Raw genomic sequence first — 24,119 nt, 5'->3', positions numbered from 1 at the left:
TGATTAACTATAAGTGGTGAGCAATGTTATGAAACCTGATTCAATTATTGGCCCGGTGGAAGTAGTGGTCAATAATCCAACCAGTGGACCATTAATTAATACAGTTTAATCTGATATATATTAAAAAATTCAAAATTATAGATGAACTCTTTACTGGATTTGTACTGCAAATCCACAGATATGATTGTTGCCGGCAAGCTGTTTGATACAACTGTTCTTCCAAATCTAGTTTCTTGGAACACCATGATATCTGGTTTTGACCATAATTAAATGTTTGAGAAGTCATTGGAGATGTTTTGTAGGATTCGTTTGCTTGGGGTTGAGCCTGATGAGTTTAGTTATGGGAGTGTTCTTTCGGCCTGCTGTGCTTTGCGAGCTCCAATATTTTGCAAACAAGTTTATTAACTTGTTATGAAAAAGGATTTTCTTTCCAATGGTTATGTTCAGACTCGAATAATGGATTTGTTTTCCAAAAATTGCAACTTCAAGGAGGCACTAAGGTTTTTCTATGATGCTTCAAGCAATAACGTGGCATGTTGGAATGCTATTATTTCGTTGGCAGTTAAAAGTGGAGAACGCTGGGTTGCTTTGAATCTGTTTCGTGGAATGTGCCATGCATCTCTAATGCCGGATAGTTATACATTTCCAAGCAATCTAACAGCATGTTGTGTGCTTAAAGAATTGCATATTGGGAGAGGAGTTCATGGGTGGGCAATCAAATGTGGTGCAACAGATGTCTTTGTGGAGACTGCTATTGTTGATTTATATGCAAAATTTGGATGTATGAGTGAAGCTTTTAGACAATCTTCCCAGATGCAAGTCCATAATGTGGTCTCCTGGACTGCTATAATTTCTGGGTTTGTCCAAGAGGATGATATTATTTTTGCACTAAAGCTTTTCAAAAATATGAGAGCAATAGGGCAGGAGATAAATAGCTATACTATGACTAGTGTACTTTCTGCATGTGCTAAACCAGGGATGATTAAGGAGGCAGGTGAAATTCATTCCTTGGTATTAAAATTAGGGTTGAATTTAGATGCTAAGGTTGGTGATGCTTTAGTCAACATGTATGCAAAAATAGGAGAAGTTGGACTATCTGAGTTAGCCTTTAGTGAGATGAAAAATATAAAGGATCAGAGCCTATGGGCAGCCAAGTTGTCCTCTTTCACACAGAACCAAAATTCTGAAAGGGCAGTTGAGTTATTCCTTGTGTGTAATGTTAGGACTTAGGACAAGGAGTGAAACCTGATGAGTATTGTATTAGTAGCATGTTAAGTATTATGAGCTGCTTAAGTCTAGGGTCACAGATACATGGTTATGCTTTGAAGTCTGGGTTAGTCACTGGTGTTTCCGTTGACAGTTCACTTTTAACAATGTAGTCAAAGTGTGGTTGTTTAGAAGAATCTTGTAAAGTTTTTCAGCAACTTCCTGCCAAAGACAACGTCTCATGGACCTCCATGATTTCTGGTTTTGCAGAGCATGGATGTGCAGATCGAGCTCTTTGACTATTTAAAGAAATGCAATATCAAGAAATTGTACCTGATACATTATCTTAATCTCAACTCTAACTGCATGTTCTAATCTTTGTTTCCTAAAGACAGGTAAGGAAATTCACGGTTATGCTTTCCAGTTGGGAATAGGAACAGACACAGTTGTTGGTGGTGCACTTGTAAACATGTATACAAAATGTGGAAACTTGAATTTGGCGAGTACAGTGTTTGATATGCTGCCCCAAAAAGATGTGTTTGCTTGCTCTTCCTTGGTCTTGGGATATGCCCAAAAGGATCTAATTGAAGAATCATTTTTGTTATTCCATGATATGCTCGACTAATGTAACAGTTGTTGGTGGTGCAGTTGAATATTGCCCCAAAAAGATGTGTCTGCTGTGCAACCCTGGAATCCCCTGCTACATAATGCCTCAAACAAAATATTGCAGCTTCTAATTAAGTGGCTGTGGTTGTAGTGTGGGCGCAGTCTAGGTACAAGAGGAAGACAGAGTCTTGGGAGAGTTCTTACCCAGGGAAAATCTTACAAAAGTTAATGTAATGTAATCTCCTGCTATTTTAACTCTCCTTTGTGGTGTTTAATGTAACTTATAGTGTGTTTGGATACCATCTAGAATCAATTCTAACCCCCCAAATCATGGTGAAAACCTGAAAAAATTGAAGCAACTATTTTTTGCTTTGGCAACGTGGTTTTGGAATTGATTTTGGAAAAATTGAAAGCTAATCCAAGCACGCACTTAATCTTCTTTCTTTTTTTAACTCTACGGGGGTTTTCTAGATTTATTGCTTCCTAACTTGTAGGTTGTAGCAATGACATGGGATAAGCCACCCGTGCATGCAAAAAAAAAAACACCCATGGATTTGCCAATACGACTTTCTTTCGACTCTTTACTACTGAATATCATCTCGTCTTTACCAAAAGACCTATCTATGTTACAACGTCGTTAATTCACTGATAAGTTGTGGGATATGTCTAGCATGTTTCTATTACACGTCACACACAAGAGTGAATTGCATGTGCAAGAATTTATTTGCAACATCTTTTCATCCTTTATTTTTACATGGTTCAATTACATATTGGCAGTTGAATAACGCAAGTTTTCTTCCAACAAATCTTATGTCACATTTCTTTGGAAGTAAATTGGGCAAATATGCTCCATAAGGAACACATAAAAAAAAAATAGTTCATTATGTGGGTGAAATTGATTGAAACTTACGTCTGTGCAGAGAAAAGCACGAATTTGGAAACTTTGATATCACAAATTCACAATTTTGAGCTTAAGAATATTGACATAGGGAATTATAGAAATGTATTCTTCTAGTAAAAATCCTTCTTTAAAATATATAACCGATAAATAAAATTTTTAACTGTACATATAGGCACATAAATAAAAGAGAAATTATGCATGTACATTCAAAATATCTGACATAACCCTCATATTCGATAATTGAGTAGTTGAGAATTTTCTGGTTGGGTTTAAAGCAATGGTTAATAAATCCCAACTACTCAATTTTTGAACTTGAGTGTTACATTAGATTATTTTTATTTGCATGTATGATTCCTCTAAATGAAAATATGAACTCATAAGTTACAACAGATCAATAATTCAACTAACTTTTACTTGAACAAAAACTTTCATTCTTGCTGTCCTGGCAAATGTCGGATGGCAATAACTGCTTCTGAATACGAGCTGCAAGCTGAGAAACTTTCTCATCCTCTAAATTAAGGCGTCGCCTTAGCAAACTCTAAAAACAAGGAATTTTATTATTGATTAGTACTCCCAAAACATAATTATATGTATCTCATATCAAACTTTGAAAAGGAAATGAAATATTACCTCAGAAGCCCATAAGCAATCATATGCTTTACGAGGAATTATGTGCATATGCGTCTGAAATGTACATTTTATGGCAAAATAAGCCACATTTCAGAATTAGCAGTGATGTAGAGGGAAAAATAAATGTATGATTCCATAAAAGTGCAAGTGACAGTATGATCTAAAATCTTACATGATATATTACTTGGCCTGCAGCTGCCCCATTGTTGACCAACAGGTTGAATGAACCTGCAGAGTTCAAAACATCCTATGAAACTACATTGCATGAGATATAATGTTATATAAAAGTATCAAAATAGTAGATGATCAAAAGAGCTGATATGAAAATGACAACATGCAGGGTAATTATAATTTTCTCCAAACAAACAACAATAACAAAAGCTTGATATCCTTCATTAAAATGGATAAACAACCAAAGATTCATAGAAACCACACAATGAATCAAGAATCTAGTAATGCACTGAAGTTAATGATTTTTCCTCATTGTTGCTAGAAAAGCCATAGTAAGGTATCCATAAGATATCTACAGGCAGGGTTTCAAATTTTATTTATTTTTAAATCTAAGCCATATAAGATAACAACACATAGCAGAGTTCAGGTAAATGTACAAGTATTGAAGTACATACTGCAGCCAGTAGCCTTCATGATTGCATTGCTAATGAAGGGCACTTTTGAACACATTGCAGCTACCACCTGTATCATAGCCAATCAAGCTAGGTAAATAAGAGCACTGATACATGTTTGACAAATGAAATAAATAAATCAATCAGGACACATGCCTTTAACTTAATAACTAGAGAGAGAACACCTAGCAAAACAACATAACAACCAATCATGTTTCAAGACAGGGACAGCACAAATTCATATTTGTAACGTGCAGCATTTTTGGGTAAATAAACAGGGACCATTGTTTCATATTTACAAAATATTTAAATTGATTAAACATGCAGGTACACCACTTTGCAGATCTTACTATTGCACTTTACAGTACAGAGCAACAAATTTAGCAGAGTTTTCAAGCTTGATGAAATTGAAAAGAAATGCTGAAACATTCATTAAATCAATAAGATATGAGCCTCCATTATTTGGTTTCTTTGTTCATCCCTCATCATCATGCCCTATTTATGCATTTTCTGTCTCATCACTAGGATCTTGTGTTTAAAATCAGACATCAGAGACAAATGAAGAAGATCCTATTGATGCAGATTATAAAGTACCACAAGGTTCACAATCATTTCAAAAGAAAAACCACCTCACTTCTCACAGTCACTACCTTAGGGATTAGAATTACAACTTAAACAAGTTATTTCACTGATTAAGTAGAGATACCAGCAAACATGCATGTTATTCTTTAACTTTAAACAATAATAAATATGCCTATCTTCATTTGCCTAATTATTGATAACACAAATAACATAAATCACAAGAACCTGCATAAAAGAAGTTCTCCTTATGGAGAAAGAATTTACTATCGACTTAAAATTATAGTGTAAAATCAGTAAAGAAGTTACAAAATAATAAATTCAATCTTCTTGTAACTATTGAAAATTACTTACTGATGGAGGAGTGGCATCCAGTGAAGGGAAATGAGATTTTGGGATAATGAGAGAGTGCCTAGTAAACACAATGTAGAAGTCAGAAGTAGATAAACAAAAAGCACACCATGCAGTATAGTTGAAAAAGCAAATGGAATTGGATTGTACACTTGTAGGCAAACATGATTACCATTTACCAAATCAAACAATATGCCATTGACAAACTATGAAATTATCCAACATTCATCATATTTAACCATGGCATTCAAAATGGATATTTCAGAATTCCTCTAAAAGACAAAAACTTTACTTCACTTTCCTCTTACTTTTCTACCAAATTAAATGGCACGGTTAAGAATATTTTGTTTTGAAATGTATCACTAGAAAAAGAAAAGGCAGTATGGCATTTTTGTAATTAACTTGAAATAAAAACTACCCATTTATTTACTCTTCTTCCCTTTTTTCTACCCATTTATAAAAACTATCCTACTCTGTTCTTCAAAATTTTGTTCATGATTCTATTCTCTTGGGATATTATTTTGCTTAATGAATTATTATGATAGATAGGCTTACCAGGCTAAGTAGTTTTTGTTTATAGTTTGTGTACCAGCCATGGCTTCAAATTGAGTTGTGACATGAAGGGAATGTAAGGCGAAAAATTACAGGCATCAAATATTAACTGATAGAAGCACTACTAAGTACTAACCTTCAATGTCACAACGCAACTACAAAACTGAAAATACATGTCTCTTATTCACTCCATGTATAACCATATGTTCATAAAATAGTGAAATAACGAAACACAATGCCTCACAATATACCTATATGGAATTGCACCTAGAGACATATGATACCTTACCCATGACTCAGTGGACTTGTATCCAATATGCAGAGGCACATGTCATCTTCATAAAGCTGTTAGTTTGACAAAATAGTAAGAAAAGCAGGGTCAAATTATGAGAAAACATGGATAAATTGTGTACCAATTACTAGAAAAGAGTAATGGCAAAAAATAAGTACAATGATTGAAAATACATACATATTTGGATGGAAGAACTACAAAGAGCATGATTCACAATTTCAACTAATTCCTGATGTCTAAGCATTAAAGCAGTAAAAGCTAAGGTAGTCTAGTCCTATAAAGTTACCACCATGCAAAACACCCAAGGAAGGGTTAAACCCATTATCCACCTCTGTAGACTGTAGTACGTAACCTTACCTTGCATTTGCAACCAGGTTAAATCCACAATTAAACCTCACCTCTAGGTCACATGTTGGCAAGGCTCCTTTTGCTCAAAGGCTCAAAGCATCAAGCCGACAATGGAAAAATCTAGTTTGATTGTGCAATGCTCAAAAAACTTTTGCTTGAGTGAGTACTTGTATTTCAAGTGTTTATACTTTTAATCTACAAAATTCCATCTCTAAATCCTTTTCATAATAGCTGTAAAATTTTCAAGTTCTTGAAGCAAGGTTTCAATTATTCCAATTCAATGATGACTCTCCCTCCCCCCCTCTATAATTTGTTGAACAAATCACACTTCAATATCAAACTCCAATCCATGATGACTCTCCAATCAACAAAATTTTGAAACATTACCACAACCCCTACTGGATTAACTGACCTTGTTCCATGTTTCCAATTTATAATCAATAATATTTCATTCCATCAATTAAGGCATCTATAATTGCATAGCATCTATAAAGCTTGCACCATCAGGCTTAGCTATTATTTTTCTAGCAACATAGTGTTACTGTTAACACACTCTATTTATTCTTGTTTTGACGACAACATGAGCCAGTAAATACATTTAGTGCTGCTCATGTAAGTTAAACCAACACATCACTGAGGGCAATTGGTTTAGCAGCTTTAGAAAAATGCAGAACCACCTACAAGTCTATAACATTTGCAGAAGAGAAAAAAATCATCACACTTACTATGCATCAATAATACAACACGTGCTCCAGCTTTTCTAGATCAATAACATCAAATTTCTCCTTAAACGATAATTATGTCAATGATTAAAATCAACTTAGTGCAAGGAAACGGTAACTCAGGATCATTTTAATCTCAAAAAACATTAACTCTGTAGGTTCCGAAAACCTTTCGTGCAACAAAATGAGGGTTTTATTGCCTAATACTAATCGTTGACCAATATTCCAAATTTTCTCCAAAAAAAAACTGGTGTACCTTGACAGCTGGTGATTGGTCACGGATAATCTTGCAGAAAACGCAATCGTTTTGCAAAGTGTGGTTTTGGGTATCAGAATCAGAAGCACAGGCCGAACCCGTAAGAGAAACCCGTGGACTAGAGGGAGGGTCCGGTAGTAAGCGGGTCGGGTTGAGGTGGGCGCACAAAACGGCAAGTCGTCTGGCTTCAACGGACATCGTAGCTTTCTGAATCAAAAAGGCTATCTATGTATGGTTTTGAGCGAGCGAAGGGGGCATTGCATGGTGGTGTTTGAGATTAAGATTAGGGAGAGGAAAATGCAACGATGAGTAAGTAATAGTATGATTCGTTGTTGGTTTTTGGAGTTTTGTGTTGAGTTGGTGTGCACGCACGGCTCGGCTTATCCACACGCGGGGACGATAGATGTGGTGTGGTGGGTGTATGGTCATTGGTCAACCATTCTTCCTCCTCCTATCTCGTTCAGTCCTAAGTCATATGTCAATGTCAATCATCACAATATTTTCTTAATTACCACTGTTAACCATTATTATTTAGGACAAAACTTATAAACACTTCATAAGTGATGTTCTCCTATAATAACATATCACATGCCAATGTTAAGTGAACAAATGGACAAATATGTTAGTTTATTTCCTTATTCTTATTTCTGTTGTCACCTATGTGAAAAGGGTGTCCATTTAGTTACCCATTCTCTCCCTAAATTTGCTTATCTTTTCTTTTTTATGATTTTGTAGAAAAAAAAATGTCAATTTACTTACCCAATCTTCCTCTAAAATTTGTTTCTCCTCTCTCCTTCATGTTGTGATAAAAAAAAAGGTGTCAATTTAGTTGCTTTTTGTTTAACTCATAGAATATTTAATCTTATCCACATTTTTAACACTCTAAAGGAAAAAGGGTCAAGACTAATAATGATTATGTATTTGAATTTTGATGGTACATATTTTCTTATTTTTTTAATTTGAAATCATTGAAAATTCCTCTATTTTTTCTTTTGCTATTCTGTTATTATTTTAAAGGTGCACGACAATGTAAATTATTATTATTTTTTCTCTTAGAATGCGAGTCTTTTTTTAATTAGATATTATTTGTCTAATAATGTGAGCAATTCTTATATACATCTTTTTTATTATATTTATTTAGTGATGTGTTCATGAAATTGTGAGTTGCAATTCATGAATGAAAAGTGTAGCATTCACAACTTGTTATGTTCAAATGAGTTTTGCTAAAATTAAATTACCATACCATCTTGTATTTACAACTTGTTGTATTTACAAATTGTGGTACTCCATTTAAAATCTGTTGTATTTAATATATTTTCTTATTCACAAATAAATTGAAGGATAACACTTATCATGAAGTGACTCAAGAAAATATAACCCCATATGTTGGCATGGAGTTCGATGCAGAAGAACATGCATATAGATTTTATAATATGTATGTTGGTTTCATTGGTTTTAGCATTAGAAAAAGATTGGGTAAACAAAAGCAAGTTGAATAAAGATGTTGTGATACCTTAGAAATTTGATTGTTTTAAGAAGAACTCGCAAAGATATCAGGACTAGATGTTTAGCACACATGGTCATTGGTTGAGTGTCAAGTGGAAAATATATGGTTACATCTTTTGTAAAATACCATAATTGTGAGCTTGCAACCCCCTAGAGCAAGCATAAATTACCATCATAGAGGAGGGTTCCTATTGCTGAAGTTGAAATGGTGAATTGATCTGGTATACGCCAAAAATTAATTTTTGAGTTAATGAGTCGACAAGTTGGAGGAAGAGAGAATGTTGGTAGCACTGCTAAAGATATTAGCAATCATTTGAGCTCTAAGAGGATGAAAGAAATGGAAGAACGTGAGGCATACACCTTATAGTTGGGTCACCCTTGAGAATCAAATGTCACAACCCATTATTCTTATGGTTGAGACTTGTGCAAGAGAACTCAGGTGTGTGAGCATCTGGGTTGTGCTCAAATCGAAGACCCTTCAAGAAATGAGTTCAAGAGAGGGGTGATATCAAATCGAAGACCCTTTCAGAACCACACAAGAGAACTCGAGTTGTATCAAGTAGAAGTAGGAGACAAAGCGACAATGATGCCAAGGTTTTCGAAATGGAAATTTGGGGAATATGAAGCCAAGGTTTTCAATTTTGGTTGGATTTGGAAATTGAAGACGAGAGAGAAATGGTGTTGAGCATAGGTGTGATAGAAATGAGGATAACAAAAAAGACTAAGGAGACTGTGTTTATCTGTTTGCTCACTTAACATAAGTGAAAAAAATAGTTCATGTGTTATGTTATCATAGAAGAACAACACAAACAATACATAAAGTATTGTTTATAAGTTTTGCCTTATTATTAAACGAATAGGGTGAAAGAATGTGAATTGTGAAGTAAATATAAGTATTATTGTAAAAAAAGAAATATAAGTATTTATTTTCTTTTAACTAAGTTTGTTTGCTAAATGAAATGTTAAATGACAATTAAATAATTTTTAGTGGGATAACTCATGTTCAATTCTTTTTTAATACACAATTTTTTTGAATTAATAACAATCACGTATTACGAGCAAAATTAAAACTAATTTATGATTGAATGGGTTAAAAGACACACCTAGTGTTGATAATGATGGAGACATAAAAGACATTTTTATCCTATTTTCCATTCTCAGTAACTTTTTTTTTTCTTATACATTGATGAGAGCATAATTTTTAGAATAAATTATATTGATCTCCCTTGAAGTTTAGACTTATTACATTTGATATCCCTCCATTTTTTTTTTACAGAAATCCCCCCTGATTTATTAGCTTTCATAGCACGGACTACCCCTCGCCTCAAAACTTCTTAACTCCGTTAACAGAAGCACACATGCTACTGGCACATGGGTTTTTGTTTTTTATTTTTTCTAGAAATGTCCCCATCCCCTTTCTTTATTTGCTCATGATTTTCAAGCACATGAAATGGAAGCCACCATCCAAAAATAGTCATCCCCTGTTAAACCTTGATTTGGAATTCACTTAAAGACTATTAACGAAATAAATTATAAGATAAATTTCAAAAATAGATCAAGATAGGCAATGAAGAACGTGAATAAAAACATATCAAGTTCAATACAATACAAATTCTTCAAAACTTGAAAGATTAAAAAAAAAAGTCATTTGCTCAACGTAAATTTCTTCAGTGGAATTACAAGAACAAATGAAATGTGAGACTAGTTTCTCAGTGAGTGTATTAGATGTTTTTATATATCTCATACTCCATGTGAATATCCACTTTTATCCAGTATCTTATTAAAAAAAAGTATTTTGAATTTTTTAAAAGAAAATAAAAAAGAAACAGAAAAAGAAAAAAATCGGAAAAAATGTGATAGGACTCACTCAACAAATGAAATGAGATGCAGTTACAACACAAAGTTTGTTATTAAACATATCATGGTGTAGTGGAAAATATGTTGGTCATATTCAACAAAGTGCCATAGTCATTAAGCTGAAATTTGTCTATAAAAGAGATGCCGCACTTCACAATGGAGGACGAAAAAAATTGGGAGAAGGCAGAGAAAGAGAAAAACGAAAAGAGAAAGAAAAACTAAGAATGGAGGAAGAAAAAAATTGGGAGAAGACAGAAAGAAAAAAACAAAAAGAGAAAGAAAAACTAGCAATCACAGAAGAAAAAACGATGTGTGGTGTTTAAGTGGGTTCATATTTCAACCAATCTTTCTAGCATTTTTATTGTTTTTGATAGATGTATGTTCTTTCTATCTTGTCCCTGCGAGTTATTTTCTTTTGATAATATCTTTCAATATAGGAAAAAAAATATTTGATGAGGACTTCGTGTTTTAATAAATTTATCCGTGCTCCTCGTCGTAACTCCGGTTGGGACACTCCATAGATAAACCAATAGCAGATTACAACGAAATAGGTACAGCAACAAGCCAATAAAAAAACTATTCGAGAACATTAAAATTTGAAAGACTACAAATCTAAGAACCCATAGAAGAATTGAAAAAAAAAAAAAACCCATGAAAAATGATTCATGCTCTCACAAATATATATTTGATTTTTAAGAAAAGGTATTTTAAGCAATGACGTTGTTCAGAAGTTCCTTTTTAACATTTTGGTCTCATGTTTGAATGTTTCCTTGTTTTGTGTAAACAATCTTCTTAAAATAGACTCGTGTGAGATTTTGAAGTTTGAACGTCCCCTCTAGATTCCCACGTAATCCTCAACTCTTCTAGAACCATGTCGTTGCGCAAAGTTCCCCACTTTCCACACCCAACGTCCCAATAGAATCCCGCCACGTCAGCAAGATCCCCAACAGAACCACACCCTATAAAACCCTCTCCAAAGAACAAATGACAAATCACAGCCGAAACGTGCGCCCGTGGCCCGAGACACCCGACGCCACCACCGCGGGGGGTTGGTTGCTTCTCTCCTCGAGGCACCCTGTCAACCATGTACGGCGGCGACAGCGACAACAGCGACGGCGGCAGCGATGACCGGCGCCGCGGCGACACGCTGGACTTCCGGAACCTGAAGGTGGTTTCCGCCGTGGGGCGCGGCGCGAAGGGAGTGGTGTTTCTGGCGCGGCCGTACGGCGCAGCGGCGGGTGGCGGGGAGTGGGTGGCGCTGAAGGTGGTGTCGAAGGCGCTTCTTAGAAAAAAGAACAAAAACGGCTATGGCGGGTGCAAGAGGGTGTCGTTCGAGAGGCACATACTGCGTCATTTGGATCACCCCCTTTTTCCGCGGTTCCGTGGGGCCTTCGAGACGGAGCAGCTCACGGGGTTCGCCATTGATTATTGCCACGGTGGAAATCTGCATTCTCTCAGGAAGAAGCAACCGGAGAAAACGTTCTCTGAAAAAAGCATAAGGTACCCCTTTTAATGCAAAAAACATATAATTCTTTTTAAAAAATTATGATGATAGCGTTATTTTTAAGTAGTCATGGTAATTTTAAAGGATATCTCAATATGTTATTATTCCCCACGTTGATTTTTTTTTTCTGGGACAAATTCTCTTCGAAGTGGTTGGATGCAAAAGAAAGACACTTTTCTCAGATTTCAAATCTTGATTAGACTCAGTCCAGTTTTTTATGTCTTTTTTTTTTAATTAATGAAGCTAATGATTTTGGAAAATATTGGGATTAGGGAGGAAAGGCTTAAAATTCAGATTAATATTTTGAAAAAAAAAGAAAATTTTAATTTTTTTCTTCCTTAATTTATTCTCACGTGCGGGGAAATTGGGAAAATGGAAAAAGTGTTATTATAGGTATTTATGTGTGATTATTTTTTTTATATGATTTGTATGTGCCAAATAGAACGAAATTTAGTCATTTTCCTCACTCTCAAGAACGGTGAAGTATGAATGATTATGATGATTTGATACAATTTTTTATTTTCCATGGTGAAGGTTTTACGCAGTGGAATTGGTTCTAGCATTGGAGTATTTGCACAACTTTGGAGTAGTGTATAGGGATTTAAAGCCAGAGAACATCATGATCCAAGAAACAGGTCACATAATGCTTGTGGATTTTGATCTCTCGAAGAAGCTAAAGCTAAAGTCAAACTCATCAAGTTGCAACTCGTCACCGAATTCTGACTCGTCATCAGAGAAGGAGAAGAGAAAGCGACAAATATCGCGGTTCAATTGTTTTTGTCACACAGGAATGTCCTTGTACGACTTGGATATTCCAAGTCAACTCGATACGATCCCGACACGTCAAAGCTTATCAGATTTGTTGGAGAAGTCAAACTCATTTGTGGGAACCGAGGATTACGTGGCACCCGAGGTTATTTTAGGTCAAGGACATGACTTTGGAGTTGATTGGTGGTCATTGGGAATTGTTTTGTATGAGATGCTTTATGGGGCGACGCCGTTTAAGGGCGCTAATAGGAAAGAAACGTTTCAACGAATTATAACCAAAGAGCCAGATTTGATGGGTGAAACGACGCCATTGAAGGACTTGATCATCAAGTTGCTTGAGAAAGATCCTAATCGTAGGATTGAGGTTGATGAGATCAAGAGTCATGATTTCTTTAAAGGCGTCAAGTGGGACACGGTGTTGGAAATTGCACGTCCACCATATATTCCTCAAAATGATCATGAAATCGAGGATTTGATAGGATTTTCGAAAAAAGATGTGGAATCTTTTGTTCATGGGATATTTTTCCCCAAGAATAAAAGGGAGAAAGATAAAACAAATGAAGGAGATAAAAATGGGAATACAATTGAAAGTCGAAAAGACGAGGATAATAATCACAATAATAAGAATGTGTGGGTTGACAAGTTGAATCAAGATTCCATTAAGGATGACAATTTTTTAGTTTTTTAATTTGATGATTTTTCCTTACATATTTTTGTTCATCCTACATGTAAGTAAATCTTATGTTTCGGTAAAACTTTGTTGCCTTCTCTCTCTTTTTCTATTGACAACAAGATGATATAATTAAACTAAAGTAGTTGACAAAATATTTAATCATAATCAACGTGCAAGTAGGGTTAGAGGCATATTCGACACAATGTTCACCATGTAAGATTCAATTTTTTGGGCATGTTTACCCAAGTGGTTCGCCAATGTTTTTTTATTTTTTTCATGTTAACATTATTTTGTGGAAGCGATCAAATTGTTAGTGTTGGTGTGGTAGATGACAATTGGTTTGATAGATTATAGATATATAGCATAGTTTATTTTAGTAGTTGAATAGACATAATGTGTGGTTGATTCAACGTTATGTTGCGTTGAAAATTCACGGTGGTCTTAAAGCTAATACAATGTGGTGAAAAAAAATGGGCGTCGATGATAGTGTTTCATCCAAACATGCTGATAACAAGTCAGTTGCCCCTGTAATTAATATGATAATCCTTTGATCTCTATCATTGAATTTTTGTTGTCTAAAATTGCAACCTGCTCTCCTTTCATACTGAAATCGCGATGAAGGTTGATGTGGGTAAAACAAAAATGAAAATTCTTGAGGTGGTCGTTGAAATTCAAATGTAACATTTTAAAAACTAAATAAAAAATTCAACCAATGGAACATCCTGTCATAATTGGTTAATAATTGACTGCGAGATTAATTGTGTATATCATATTACGTCAATATTATCATATAATTTTATTGGCATAAGATTAGAAAAAATGTTTCTCAAACATGTTATAACTATATATATTTTTGGGTTGAGATGACATATCTTTCATGAAATACTTTTATATGAGTCAGAAATAACTTTATATTATATGTAGCAAATTAAACTTTTTTTGATATCTAACGAATTAAAAAATATTAGAAACACATTCTCTCATATTTTTTTAACACACTCATGTTGATTGAAACTTAACGCAATCATTTTGAAAAGGATATTCAGCCAATAGTCCATACATTAATTGATAAAAACAAAATTATTTGATATAGCCAGCAACAGCAATGACTCATCTTCATGGCTGCGCAACCTGGCCAACGTTTGTTGGTAACAACAACATCCAACTGTGATGCACATTCTACAATCTCCTTTCTTTTCCTGGTAGACACATTGTATGCTATCTCAGCACAGTATGTTCTGATGTTTCATCAAGAAAATAAACAAAGTAAGGAACGTAACTTACCAACAAAGGGGTGATCAGAAATTTACATGGAAACTAAAACCAGTTACTACCTGTTGTGCATCACCAGAAGTTCCAGATCCTTAACATTGTGGACAACAAACTTCTTGAATCCAATTTTTCATCAATAAATTTGTATAGTGACGGGTCTTCTTGTCTATGAACCGTAACCAATTAATGTTTGGCATCAAAACTCATCCTTTGGACTTTCTTCTTACACGTGAATCAATACCCTTCGGCCTTTGCCAATTTGGCTGCGTACAACAATTAATAAAAGCAATATAGTCTACATATTATAATTCCGTGGAACCAATGATGCTCAAAATTAAATAATCGACTACCATATACAACATATATAGCAGCTAAATTTAAAGTCATTTTTGTAGGAAGATTACATCAAGAGGAAGCTAATGTCCTCGAACAAACAAAAGGACTATTGCACCAACTAGCAAATGAAATACGTACCACTAGATATTTTGGTATTGAAAACAATCCAAGACCAAGATAACCTCTTTAAAGACAGCAAAACAAGTGAGCTTCATCCTCTACCCCATGCGAACAAAACACACCTCCTCCATCGGGTATATTTACACCCCTATGCTTAAACCTGCACGAGTTGATAATCTACCATGAAGAAGTCTCCATGACATAGCCAACATCTTGGTAGGACACACTCTTCCAGAAAGATATAGACACACTATGTGTGTCTTCAGCTACCTGTACTTGATGTGAATACAGAATTTTTATACTGTGCTGCGCAGTAGAAAAATTTATACTTGATGTGAATTCAGTTTTCTCTTATAAAATAGAATTATAATGATATATGTTATTGGCAACAGAAGTTTATCCTACTATACCATTTACCCATAATAAGTGATTGCCATTATTTAACAATGGGAATTTTTTTGTCATATACGTATATTTGAAATTCAAGTTTTACCGAACCTTGAAAACATGCACCCATGAAAAATTCAACAAATAGAAAGGTATTCAATAGAAAAAAACGTAGAAAAGTTTTATTAAAAATTTTCTATTGTTACATGTAAATAAAAGAAAACAATTTCTATTATCAATTAAAATAATAAATTATTTGGAAAATTAAAATGTGTGTTATATATATATATATATATATATATATGTGCGCGCGCGCGCGCTAACATTATATCACGACTTTAAAATTTAATCTACACGGAAATTATCAACAAAAGTTTTTAATGTCTTAAATTAGAATTTTAAATATGATCGAATAATTAAACTATTAAAAAGTACTTGAGTATGAAATTGAACAACTTGTGTCTATAATTGCCTCATCAAAATGACTTTTGGTGTCTCATATATTACACGGGTAAGTATAATTTAAAAGAGAAAATAAGAAAACGTCTAAAATAATATTGATGGTGTTGATGTTTAATTGACAAAAATGTATTATTAATAAAATAAAATATATTGTATTAACTTGTTTGAAAATTTTCACTATAATAAGTCACAAAATATTTCATATAGATTGACTCATTTAAGTTTTTTTTTCTTACTTTATCCTGAAATTTTTTAAAAAATATTATTTCTTTAATTCAGTTTTCTTTTTTTTTAAAGGCAAATAAAATTTTATTAAGCTGGGCACGAAATGTAACCATAATTAAGCAGAAGCAGAATAGCGATTACATTAAGGAAGCTATAATGTCCCCACTAGACATTTTGGTATTGGAAACAATCCAAGACCAAGATAACCTCTGTAAAGATAGCAAAACAGTAGCCTCATCAAAATTTGCTCCATTAAAAACAATCTGATTCCTTAGATATATACCATAAACTCCTGCAGGTTGCATGCCAAATTACCTGTCGTAGACCATGCAAATATTTTTCTATGAAAAAGAACCCATGTTGAATAAAATGTTGGGATACTTGGTTATGTTGTACCATAGAGATTCCCAGCCACCGGTAAATTCCACACCAAACCTGATATGTCAGATTCATCCTCTGCCCCATCCAAATTAACAAAACACACATCCTCCATAAGGTATATATACTTTATCATCAAATCAGAAATACACAAAATATATGCACCATATGAAATTAATTATAATTAAATCCTTTGGTCTTTCGGCTGTCCGTCAATTATCTCAATATTTTTTTTTACATTGTTAGATGATTTTCAGACTGTATTTCGATCTGTAAATTTTGATTACAGAAATTCACAAAGAAGCAAGTATATATTTTTAGTTGTTCTTTCATATGGAATTTAAATTTAATTTCTTTTTTAAATTATTCAAACACTTATTGATCATTGATTAATAAATAAGCAAGTTTTACATACTTTGGCTAACCCCCACAATTATATTGCATCCTTAGAAACATTTAGTCATGATTTGATGAGAAGTAAATCTTTAGTTGTGGTGAACAACACGTTTTTGGTGTTTCAATTGACTTATCTCTCTTCTTCATCAATAGTAATATTATCCAAAGCTAATTTGAGTGGAAAAAAGCGAAACTTGAGATTCAGATGTTGTTTCTTGGTTTTTTTCCACAAGATTGTCCTCCACTAATACCCATAGAAGTTCCACTATTCAAGGTGGGGTTAAAATGACAGTGACTGAAACATAGGAAATTTATAGGGGAATGGGAGGATAGGAAATTGAAAATTAGCTATTGTTGGGTTATTTTGTGTGTTTGGTGTAAGTCAGGGATTTTTGGGAATTTGGATTAGTAGGAGATTGGTAGTTTTACATGAAATTTAATCAACGATTGGGATGGAATTGGTTTGAATCCATTGGATGAAAATAAATAAAAGAGGAAGTTGACGATTTGGGATCTGTGAGTAGAAAAATTGGATGAGATTGAACTGTAAGTGAGTAGAAGAATGAATGTGTAAAAAAAAATTGTTACTCATATTTATATACAACAGATTTTACCGTTTGAAATTGAACATTATTTTTCAGTCTTTTTTTACCGATTAAATATTAATATTATCGTGTATATTTAAGCACTCTAATTTTTCTCTCAATTATTATGTAAAATACTATCGATCGATGCAAATTGTCCAAGTGTCCTAAATATAATAATTATATTAATAAGAAATATAAAAAAATCACATTAAATATTATTTTATTTATATACAAATATATAATATAGTATTAAAAAATTCTAATAATGAGAGTAAATTTTGTATTTGTGAATAGTTAAAAATGACAAGAAAAGTATTATCCCTGGTTAGGAGGAAAAGAAAAAGGTGCTTCAGTCGTCCTCCAAATACGCTCTACGGAAGTGAGTTGTTGTTGACCAAATAACTTCAAAGATGTTAGTACGTCAGATGCACTTTTTTCTGTACCCGTTAGTTACACTTAACACACTCACAATTTTTTGTTTCATTCATTCACAGTTTCACACATTCGTCGTGTCTCATGAGTTTTCATTTTCTCTTGTTTTTATATTATTTTTTTTTTCGTTTTTCTTTTCAATAACAATACTTTTTGTTTAATAATAACTATAATTAATCGATTCAAAATTTAATTACACTTAAAATTCTCATTTCTCTCTAAAAATGTATTCTAAAATCAAACTTACTTATTTTTTCATAAATTCAATATATGTTATGCATATTAGAATGATAATACTGGTATTTAAGAAGAGAAGTTATATATCATTACTTCTGTAAATGGAACCAAAGCTTTTAAAATATAAATATGGTCACCTGTGGTCATCTAAAAAAAAGGAATTTGAAATCAAAACTGAAATTAGAAAATAAAAACAAAACATGAAATAAATGCATGGTCATCGAATTTGAATTTACTGTAATTAACCTTTCATGCATTCATGCATGCAGTTAATAACTCCATAAACTTTCAGAAAAAAAAATGAAGTTATTAGTAGTATTTATATTTTATTTAGGTAAATTAGTTTTAAAAAAAATACTACAAATGGTCGAATTTTTTATTTAATGGTTATAATACAATGCACTAACTGGCACTACAGTAACTATGGTCCCTCCCAGTCATATTGCATAAACGTCCTCGATCCCTTGAAGTAAACTCCACACATAAAGCCTTAACATTTACACAAGTATCATTATTTCCACATGTTGATCCTGCAGTGGCACCATGCACTAGTGACTATTGCATCAAGTATATATAGAAAATAAGGAAATAATAGCATTGATGGCACTTAAGAATACCAGTGACAAGAACCATTATTGAAATATCCACCAGGAATGTCTTTTCTCTACAAAAAAACTTCTTTATAACTAAAAAAATATAGGGTCCTCTTCTAACTGACTCAAGGATATTAATTATTATGAAATGTTCTTATTTTTAATTCTTTAATTTATGTCCTAAATAAAATAATTAGAATCCTATAGTCTAAAGTCTATTTATATAAAAAGGTCTAAAGTCTATTTATAAAGAAATGCACAGTTATGTTTTCTGAAGTTGCCCGTTTAATTTCTGTAAGTGTTGGTTTGTTTGAACTTTTTTAAAGATGATTGTTACTGATAAAAAAGAGTTGAAGACTTTTACTATGTGTGGATAAAAGATTATTATTACAACAATTTAAACTTTAATGTTTGAATATACTTTAAAAGATTACCAGGGTTGACGATGAAGTAAATCAATAAACTTAATGCTTTGATTAATTAACTCAATAAATTTAATGGATAATTAATTAAATGAATTGAATTTAAATTAGAAATTAAGTTCATTAATTAAATACCGCCAGATGCATGAATCAACTAGTCTCAGATTAAATAAATAAGTTTTGTCTCATATTTGAGTTTTGATTACGTATTTTAATCAAAAGTCTCATATTTGAGTTAATTATGCAATTAAATACTTAAAAGAGATTTTTGTCAATAGTTAGGCTCCAAGAAAACTCTTTCCAATAAAAAATGCATGTAGTCTAGAAAAAAAAAATAAGTTGAATTTAAAATATGTATAATTCAATTCGTTTAATTTATAAATTGGTTCGACATATATGTTTTGAATCAATTATATAATTATTTATACACACTTTAAAATAAAATATTTTTTTCTGAATATATTATTCAATCATAATTAATAAAAAAATTATATTACAATATAAAACTTTTTTTCCTGAAAATATATAAAACATATAATATCATAAATAATAGTGATTTATTTTTAATAAGATTTAAATCGTGCTAACATCCTACCAAAAAAAATCATATCAACGTCTTTTTATCTACTCCTTATGTTCCATAATATTTTTTTAAAAAAAATTAAACTTTCTTTTTATAATTTTTTAACCAGTACTCTTAATAAGAGCAATAGTGAGCAAAACTCTATTTATTATCTTTGGTAAAAGAAAAATATTAATGTCCAAACTAATTATTTTAAGTTGTTTCACACATAAAAATAATACTAATGAATGGAAAAAATATTAATTTTATGTCATCATTAATTTATTTATAAATTTTATAACTTAGAAGTAAAAAAAATAATTAATATTATATTAAAAAGGATAAAATGACAATAAAATTTATATGATAATTTTTTTTATATATGATAATTATAATGAGATGATAAATGGAGGAAGTATATATCAATTTTAATATATTTCCTCGGGTAGGAAATAGCGAGAAGATGGTAAAAAAAAAATAGCGAGAAGATAGATAGATATGCACTGTTATTAATTTCATCAACTCATCACCAAATTCACTTTGTTCCTTCCTACTTCTCTCTCTCTCTCGTCTTCACCAATGGCGTCGTCGTCACCACCACCTTCTCTGTTCTTCCTCCTCCTCCTCGCTCTCTTCGCCGCCACGGCATCCTGCCTCACCTGCACCACCCAAAAGCTCACCGACTCCAACAAAAAGCTCTTCTCCAACTGCCTGGACCTTCCCTCACTCGATTCCTTCCTCCACTGGACCCACGACCCCGCCAACGCCTCCCTCTCGGTGGCCTTCGTGGCGGCTCCGCCCAATCCCGGCGGCTGGGTGTCCTGGGGGATCAACCCCAGCGGCACCGGCATGGTGGGGGCGCAGGTGCTGGCCGCGTACAAGGCGGAGGGCACCGGTGCCGTCACCGTGAAAACGTTGGACCTTAAATCTTACTCTGCCATTGTTCCGGGGAAGCTGTCGTTGGACGTGTGGGACATGAGGGGGGAAGAGGTCAGGGGTGTGATTAGGATTTTCGCGACGGTTAAGGTTCCGGATAAGGCGGAGAGTGTTAACCAGGTGTGGCAGGTGGGGCCCTCGGTTACCGCGGGGAGGATTGACAGGCATGACTTTGCTCCCCCCAATATAAATGCCAAGGGCGTCCTTAGCTTCAACGGGTCGCAGAGTGGTGGTGGTGGTGGTGGTGCCGTCGACCCCGTTACCATGAAGAAAAATGTGAGTTTTTTTTTTCTTAATAGGGTGGGGTGTCCAGGTGAAATTCTAATTATGATAGGGAGAATAAGAATGAATGTGGGTTTTGTTTTAATTATGTGTTTGTGTTCGAAAAATGGGTGTGTGAGTGTTTTTTTTTTTCTCCTGGAGGGAGGGGAATGGGTTAATTTTCTCGTTTTGTTGAAGAAGAGTGGTGTTTTTTTGTTTATTATTGTTTTTTGAGATTTCCGAAAAAAAAAAGAATTTTTATTTTTCTGTGATTTTGGAAAATGGTTTTTTTTTGTTTAGTTGAAGGCGAGTGTGAGTTTTTGGTTTTTATGGTTTTTTGTGATTTCAGAAAGGAAAAAAATATCGTTTTGGTCCTGTTTTCTTTGACTTGTTTGCAGTTTCAATTAAAGAGTGAGTTTGTTTGTTTGCTGACTCTTTTTTTATTCTTTTTTAATATTTTTGGGTGCTGAAGAAATATGTTGATCTCATTTAAGTTATCAGATGAATTGAGATCTTTACAGGGAAAAAAAATAGTTTGATTTGTTTGAACGGAATCTGAAGAAGGGTTCAATTTTAAGTGAAATTGGATGGTTAAATCTAGAAAGGCTTTGTCTTTTGTTGGATGGAATTCGCTGACTATCATGTTCTTCTTGGAGGTTTTATGTGGAGGAACATTGAATTATTTAAGAGAATGTTAAATGTGATCGATTTTCTTGAATGGCAGATTCATGGAATTCTAAATACTGTGAGTTGGGGAGTTCTGTTTCCACTTGGAGTGATCATAGCAAGGTACATGAGAACTTTTCCTTCTGCAGATCCAGCGTGGTTCTATCTTCATGTTGGTTGCCAGGTATCGTCTTACGCCATTGGGGTTGCTGGCTGGGGAACTGGCATGAAACTTGGAAGCCAATCAGAGGGGATTCAATACAGTGCTCATCGCTATATTGGAATCTTCCTCTTTTCGTTTGCAACTCTACAGGTAAAAAAATAATGTCTAATATTCTTCAATTACAATCCATTAGTTTATGCACTCACATGACAAAGGGTTTACACTATCGTCTAATCACAAATTGTCATATATAGTAGTAAATTTGTTGAGCATGAAGTTTGAAAGGAAACTAAATTGTCATGTAATAACCTAAGTAGTGTTGATGGAAACTATGTTTGACAAGGATGTTGTCTATTGTATCCCTCCATGTTTTGATTTTGCAGATTTTCGCATTGTTCCTGAGGCCAGTGAAGGATCACAAGTATAGGTACATCTGGAACATCTATCACCACAGCATCGGATACAGCATAATTATCCTGGGAATCATCAACATCTTCAGGGGGTTTAGCATCTTGCATCCTGATCAGAAATGGAAATCAACTTACACTGCAGTGCTCATTGCACTTGGTGCAGTTGCCTTGTTCTTGGAAGTGATCACATGGATTGTTGTGTTGAAGAGAAAGTCTGGCAAGTCCACCAAAACCTATGATGGACACAACAATGGACAATCTAGGGAAGACCCCCTAACCATATAAAAATAAAGTGAACAAATTTGGCTTGAATGTGTTCTACTTCCCCTTTCCCTTCTTTCCCCCCCCTTTTTTTTCCTTCTATTTATATGACACATGATATCTTTGTATAATGCTTGCGTATAAAATATAAAATTTTCATTGTGTCTTTAAATAGGTTTAAGAAAATTTTTACCATTGGAAACTTATTCACATGAGGATTGGATTATGTTGTCTCTCCGTGCGGGTGTTTCTTTAATCCCCTTTTAGGTTTCAATTAATAATTGCAACAAACCTTTGTTCTCCGCCATTTGTCCATGCTCGTAGTATGGAAGCCAGTTTCCAATGTTAACACGCAAAATATTCTTTGATAGACAAGGATTTAATTCAATTCAATTTTATACTAAAATAACAATGAACTCAGAATTTGATTGATACCTTTTGAAAGTGTAGGGTGCAATTAGTAGCCATGCGAATTGCGAATCTTATCCAGCTAAGTTGGCAACAAAACTAGGCCACAAGGCAATCGCTATATATAATCATAATCAATCACTTAAATAGATTCCCAAAATATTGATCTCTTAGTCATATGTTGATGTAACAATTGAGCAGCGTGTGGTTGATGGAACAATTGAAAATAAAGTAAAGTGACATGTTCATTAATTGAAAAGGTAGCTATATATTAAAATTCAAATAATTATTATTGATTATAATTTATTATAAATTCAATTATAATTTTAATAGTTGATTTTTCGATCTATGAAGAGGTAAAATGCTTTTTTTATTAATATCAATAATTAGTTTCACAAAAAACATGTGGTTAAGATTGATTTGGAGATTCATTTTAATCACGTCATTTATAATTAATTACACCAAATTAATTCTATCCCTTTTTTAGATAAACTTTGCGGTTAAGATAATACAGATATAGATTTTAATCAAGTCTAGTGATTTAAATTAAATTTTATAAAAAAAAGTAATTTTTATCAAAATCTAAAATAAATGAGCAATAAGATTATTGGATGAATGCCACGTGGTTTTAGAACCTGGACCATATTCAATCTTGATTCATGTGTCAGTACCACAGACCATTTGATTTTTACAGTTACTTGAAGTTCATTCCTTGACATTCATCTGAACTAATACTAATAAATTACCTTAATTTGGGTTCAATTGGTAAAGCCATACTTACTTATATATGATAGTGGCTCCCACCATGCATGAATCAGATAACTCATGATGCTAATTAGACTAATCAGATAAGTCTCTGCAATAATTTCACATACTTTATTACGCTAATAAAGCATGCAAATATGGAGCAAATTAAAAAGCCACAGTTCTACTTCAAATTATCAACTAGTTCTTGAAAACTTTCTTTTAAATTGTCGGAAGTTATGAAGGTGGAAAGGCCTCATTGGCTAGGCTAGATTTTGAGGGAACCCTTTATTTGCTAATTGACCGCAAAAGTCGCACTTTTGCTTAACGTTATTTACCAAACCATTTTTTAATCACTTTTGGCTGATGAAAAATCTATGTTGGAGAACTAAATTGATTATATTTAGTGGAGCCTTTCATTTGAATTATATTTTTTGTTTACTAAATTTTAATTCAAAATCTTATTTAAGGAGATTGGATTTTAAAT

General features: G+C 33.3%; 4 protein-coding genes across 5 annotated transcripts; 3 read left to right on the top strand and 1 right to left on the bottom strand.

Annotated features, from left to right (window-relative positions):
- Positions 1–456: 456 nt before the first annotated feature.
- Positions 457–1,831, top strand: LOC114424241 (pentatricopeptide repeat-containing protein At1g74600, chloroplastic-like). The gene is made up of 2 exons (XM_028391087.1): positions 457–1,213; positions 1,602–1,831. The coding sequence occupies exons 1-2, from the start codon at positions 457–459 to the stop codon at positions 1,829–1,831; spliced, it is 987 nt and encodes a 328-aa protein (XP_028246888.1).
- A 949-nt stretch (positions 1,832–2,780) lies between these two features.
- Positions 2,781–7,508, bottom strand: LOC114423686 (adenylylsulfatase HINT3). 2 transcript variants are annotated; one of them, XM_028390529.1, is made up of 7 exons: positions 7,067–7,508; positions 5,738–5,793; positions 4,900–4,957; positions 3,952–4,036; positions 3,516–3,571; positions 3,344–3,397; positions 2,781–3,251 (listed from the first exon to the last, which is right to left on the bottom strand). In XM_028390529.1, exons 1-7 carry the CDS (start codon positions 7,262–7,264, stop codon positions 3,117–3,119), a joined length of 642 nt encoding a protein of 213 aa, XP_028246330.1. In that variant the 5' UTR covers positions 7,265–7,508; the 3' UTR covers positions 2,781–3,116. The 2 variants fall into 2 exon arrangements, with proteins under 2 accessions (XP_028246330.1, XP_028246331.1); XM_028390530.1 differs by having other exon boundaries at positions 3,970–4,036; positions 7,067–7,505.
- Positions 7,509–11,308: 3,800 nt separating this feature from the next.
- On the top strand, positions 11,309–13,456 carry LOC114423684 (serine/threonine-protein kinase OXI1-like). Its single transcript, XM_028390526.1, has 2 exons — positions 11,309–11,929; positions 12,468–13,456. The coding sequence occupies exons 1-2, from the start codon at positions 11,514–11,516 to the stop codon at positions 13,387–13,389; spliced, it is 1,338 nt and encodes a 445-aa protein (XP_028246327.1). The 5' UTR covers positions 11,309–11,513; the 3' UTR covers positions 13,390–13,456.
- Positions 13,457–20,232: 6,776 nt separating this feature from the next.
- On the top strand, positions 20,233–22,706 carry LOC114423685 (cytochrome b561 and DOMON domain-containing protein At4g12980-like). Its single transcript, XM_028390528.1, has 3 exons — positions 20,233–20,995; positions 21,705–21,959; positions 22,193–22,706. The coding sequence occupies exons 1-3, from the start codon at positions 20,363–20,365 to the stop codon at positions 22,502–22,504; spliced, it is 1,200 nt and encodes a 399-aa protein (XP_028246329.1). The 5' UTR covers positions 20,233–20,362; the 3' UTR covers positions 22,505–22,706.
- Positions 22,707–24,119: the final 1,413 nt, after the last annotated feature.

The sequence above is a fragment of the Glycine soja genome, chromosome 8, assembly GCF_004193775.1.
Source record: "Glycine soja cultivar W05 chromosome 8, ASM419377v2, whole genome shotgun sequence".
In the NCBI taxonomy this organism is placed as follows: Eukaryota; Viridiplantae; Streptophyta; class Magnoliopsida; order Fabales; family Fabaceae; genus Glycine; species Glycine soja.
Note: the sequence above shows the minus strand (reverse complement) of the source record. Positions and strands in the feature narration are given on the sequence as shown.

Coding starts and splice junctions, on each gene's coding strand:
- LOC114424241 (XM_028391087.1), top strand. CDS start 457: ATGGATTTGTTTTCCAAAAATTGCAACTTCAAGGAGGCACTAAGGTTT. Junction 1,214..1,601: donor AGTTGAGTTATTCCTTGTGT/GTAATGTTAGGA, acceptor TCCTAAAGACAG/GTAAGGAAATTCACGGTTAT.
- LOC114423686 (XM_028390529.1), bottom strand. CDS start 7,264: ATGTCCGTTGAAGCCAGACGACTTGCCGTTTTGTGCGCCCACCTCAAC. Junction 3,572..3,951: donor CAGTATGTACTTCAATACTT/GTACATTTACCT, acceptor TGAACTCTGCAG/GTTCATTCAACCTGTTGGTC. Junction 3,398..3,515: donor CAGGCCAAGTAATATATCAT/GTAAGATTTTAG, acceptor TGTACATTTCAG/ACGCATATGCACATAATTCC.
- LOC114423684 (XM_028390526.1), top strand. CDS start 11,514: ATGTACGGCGGCGACAGCGACAACAGCGACGGCGGCAGCGATGACCGG. Junction 11,930..12,467: donor TTCTCTGAAAAAAGCATAAG/GTACCCCTTTTA, acceptor TCCATGGTGAAG/GTTTTACGCAGTGGAATTGG.
- LOC114423685 (XM_028390528.1), top strand. CDS start 20,363: ATGGCGTCGTCGTCACCACCACCTTCTCTGTTCTTCCTCCTCCTCCTC. Junction 20,996..21,704: donor CCGTTACCATGAAGAAAAAT/GTGAGTTTTTTT, acceptor CTTGAATGGCAG/ATTCATGGAATTCTAAATAC. Junction 21,960..22,192: donor TTTCGTTTGCAACTCTACAG/GTAAAAAAATAA, acceptor TTGATTTTGCAG/ATTTTCGCATTGTTCCTGAG.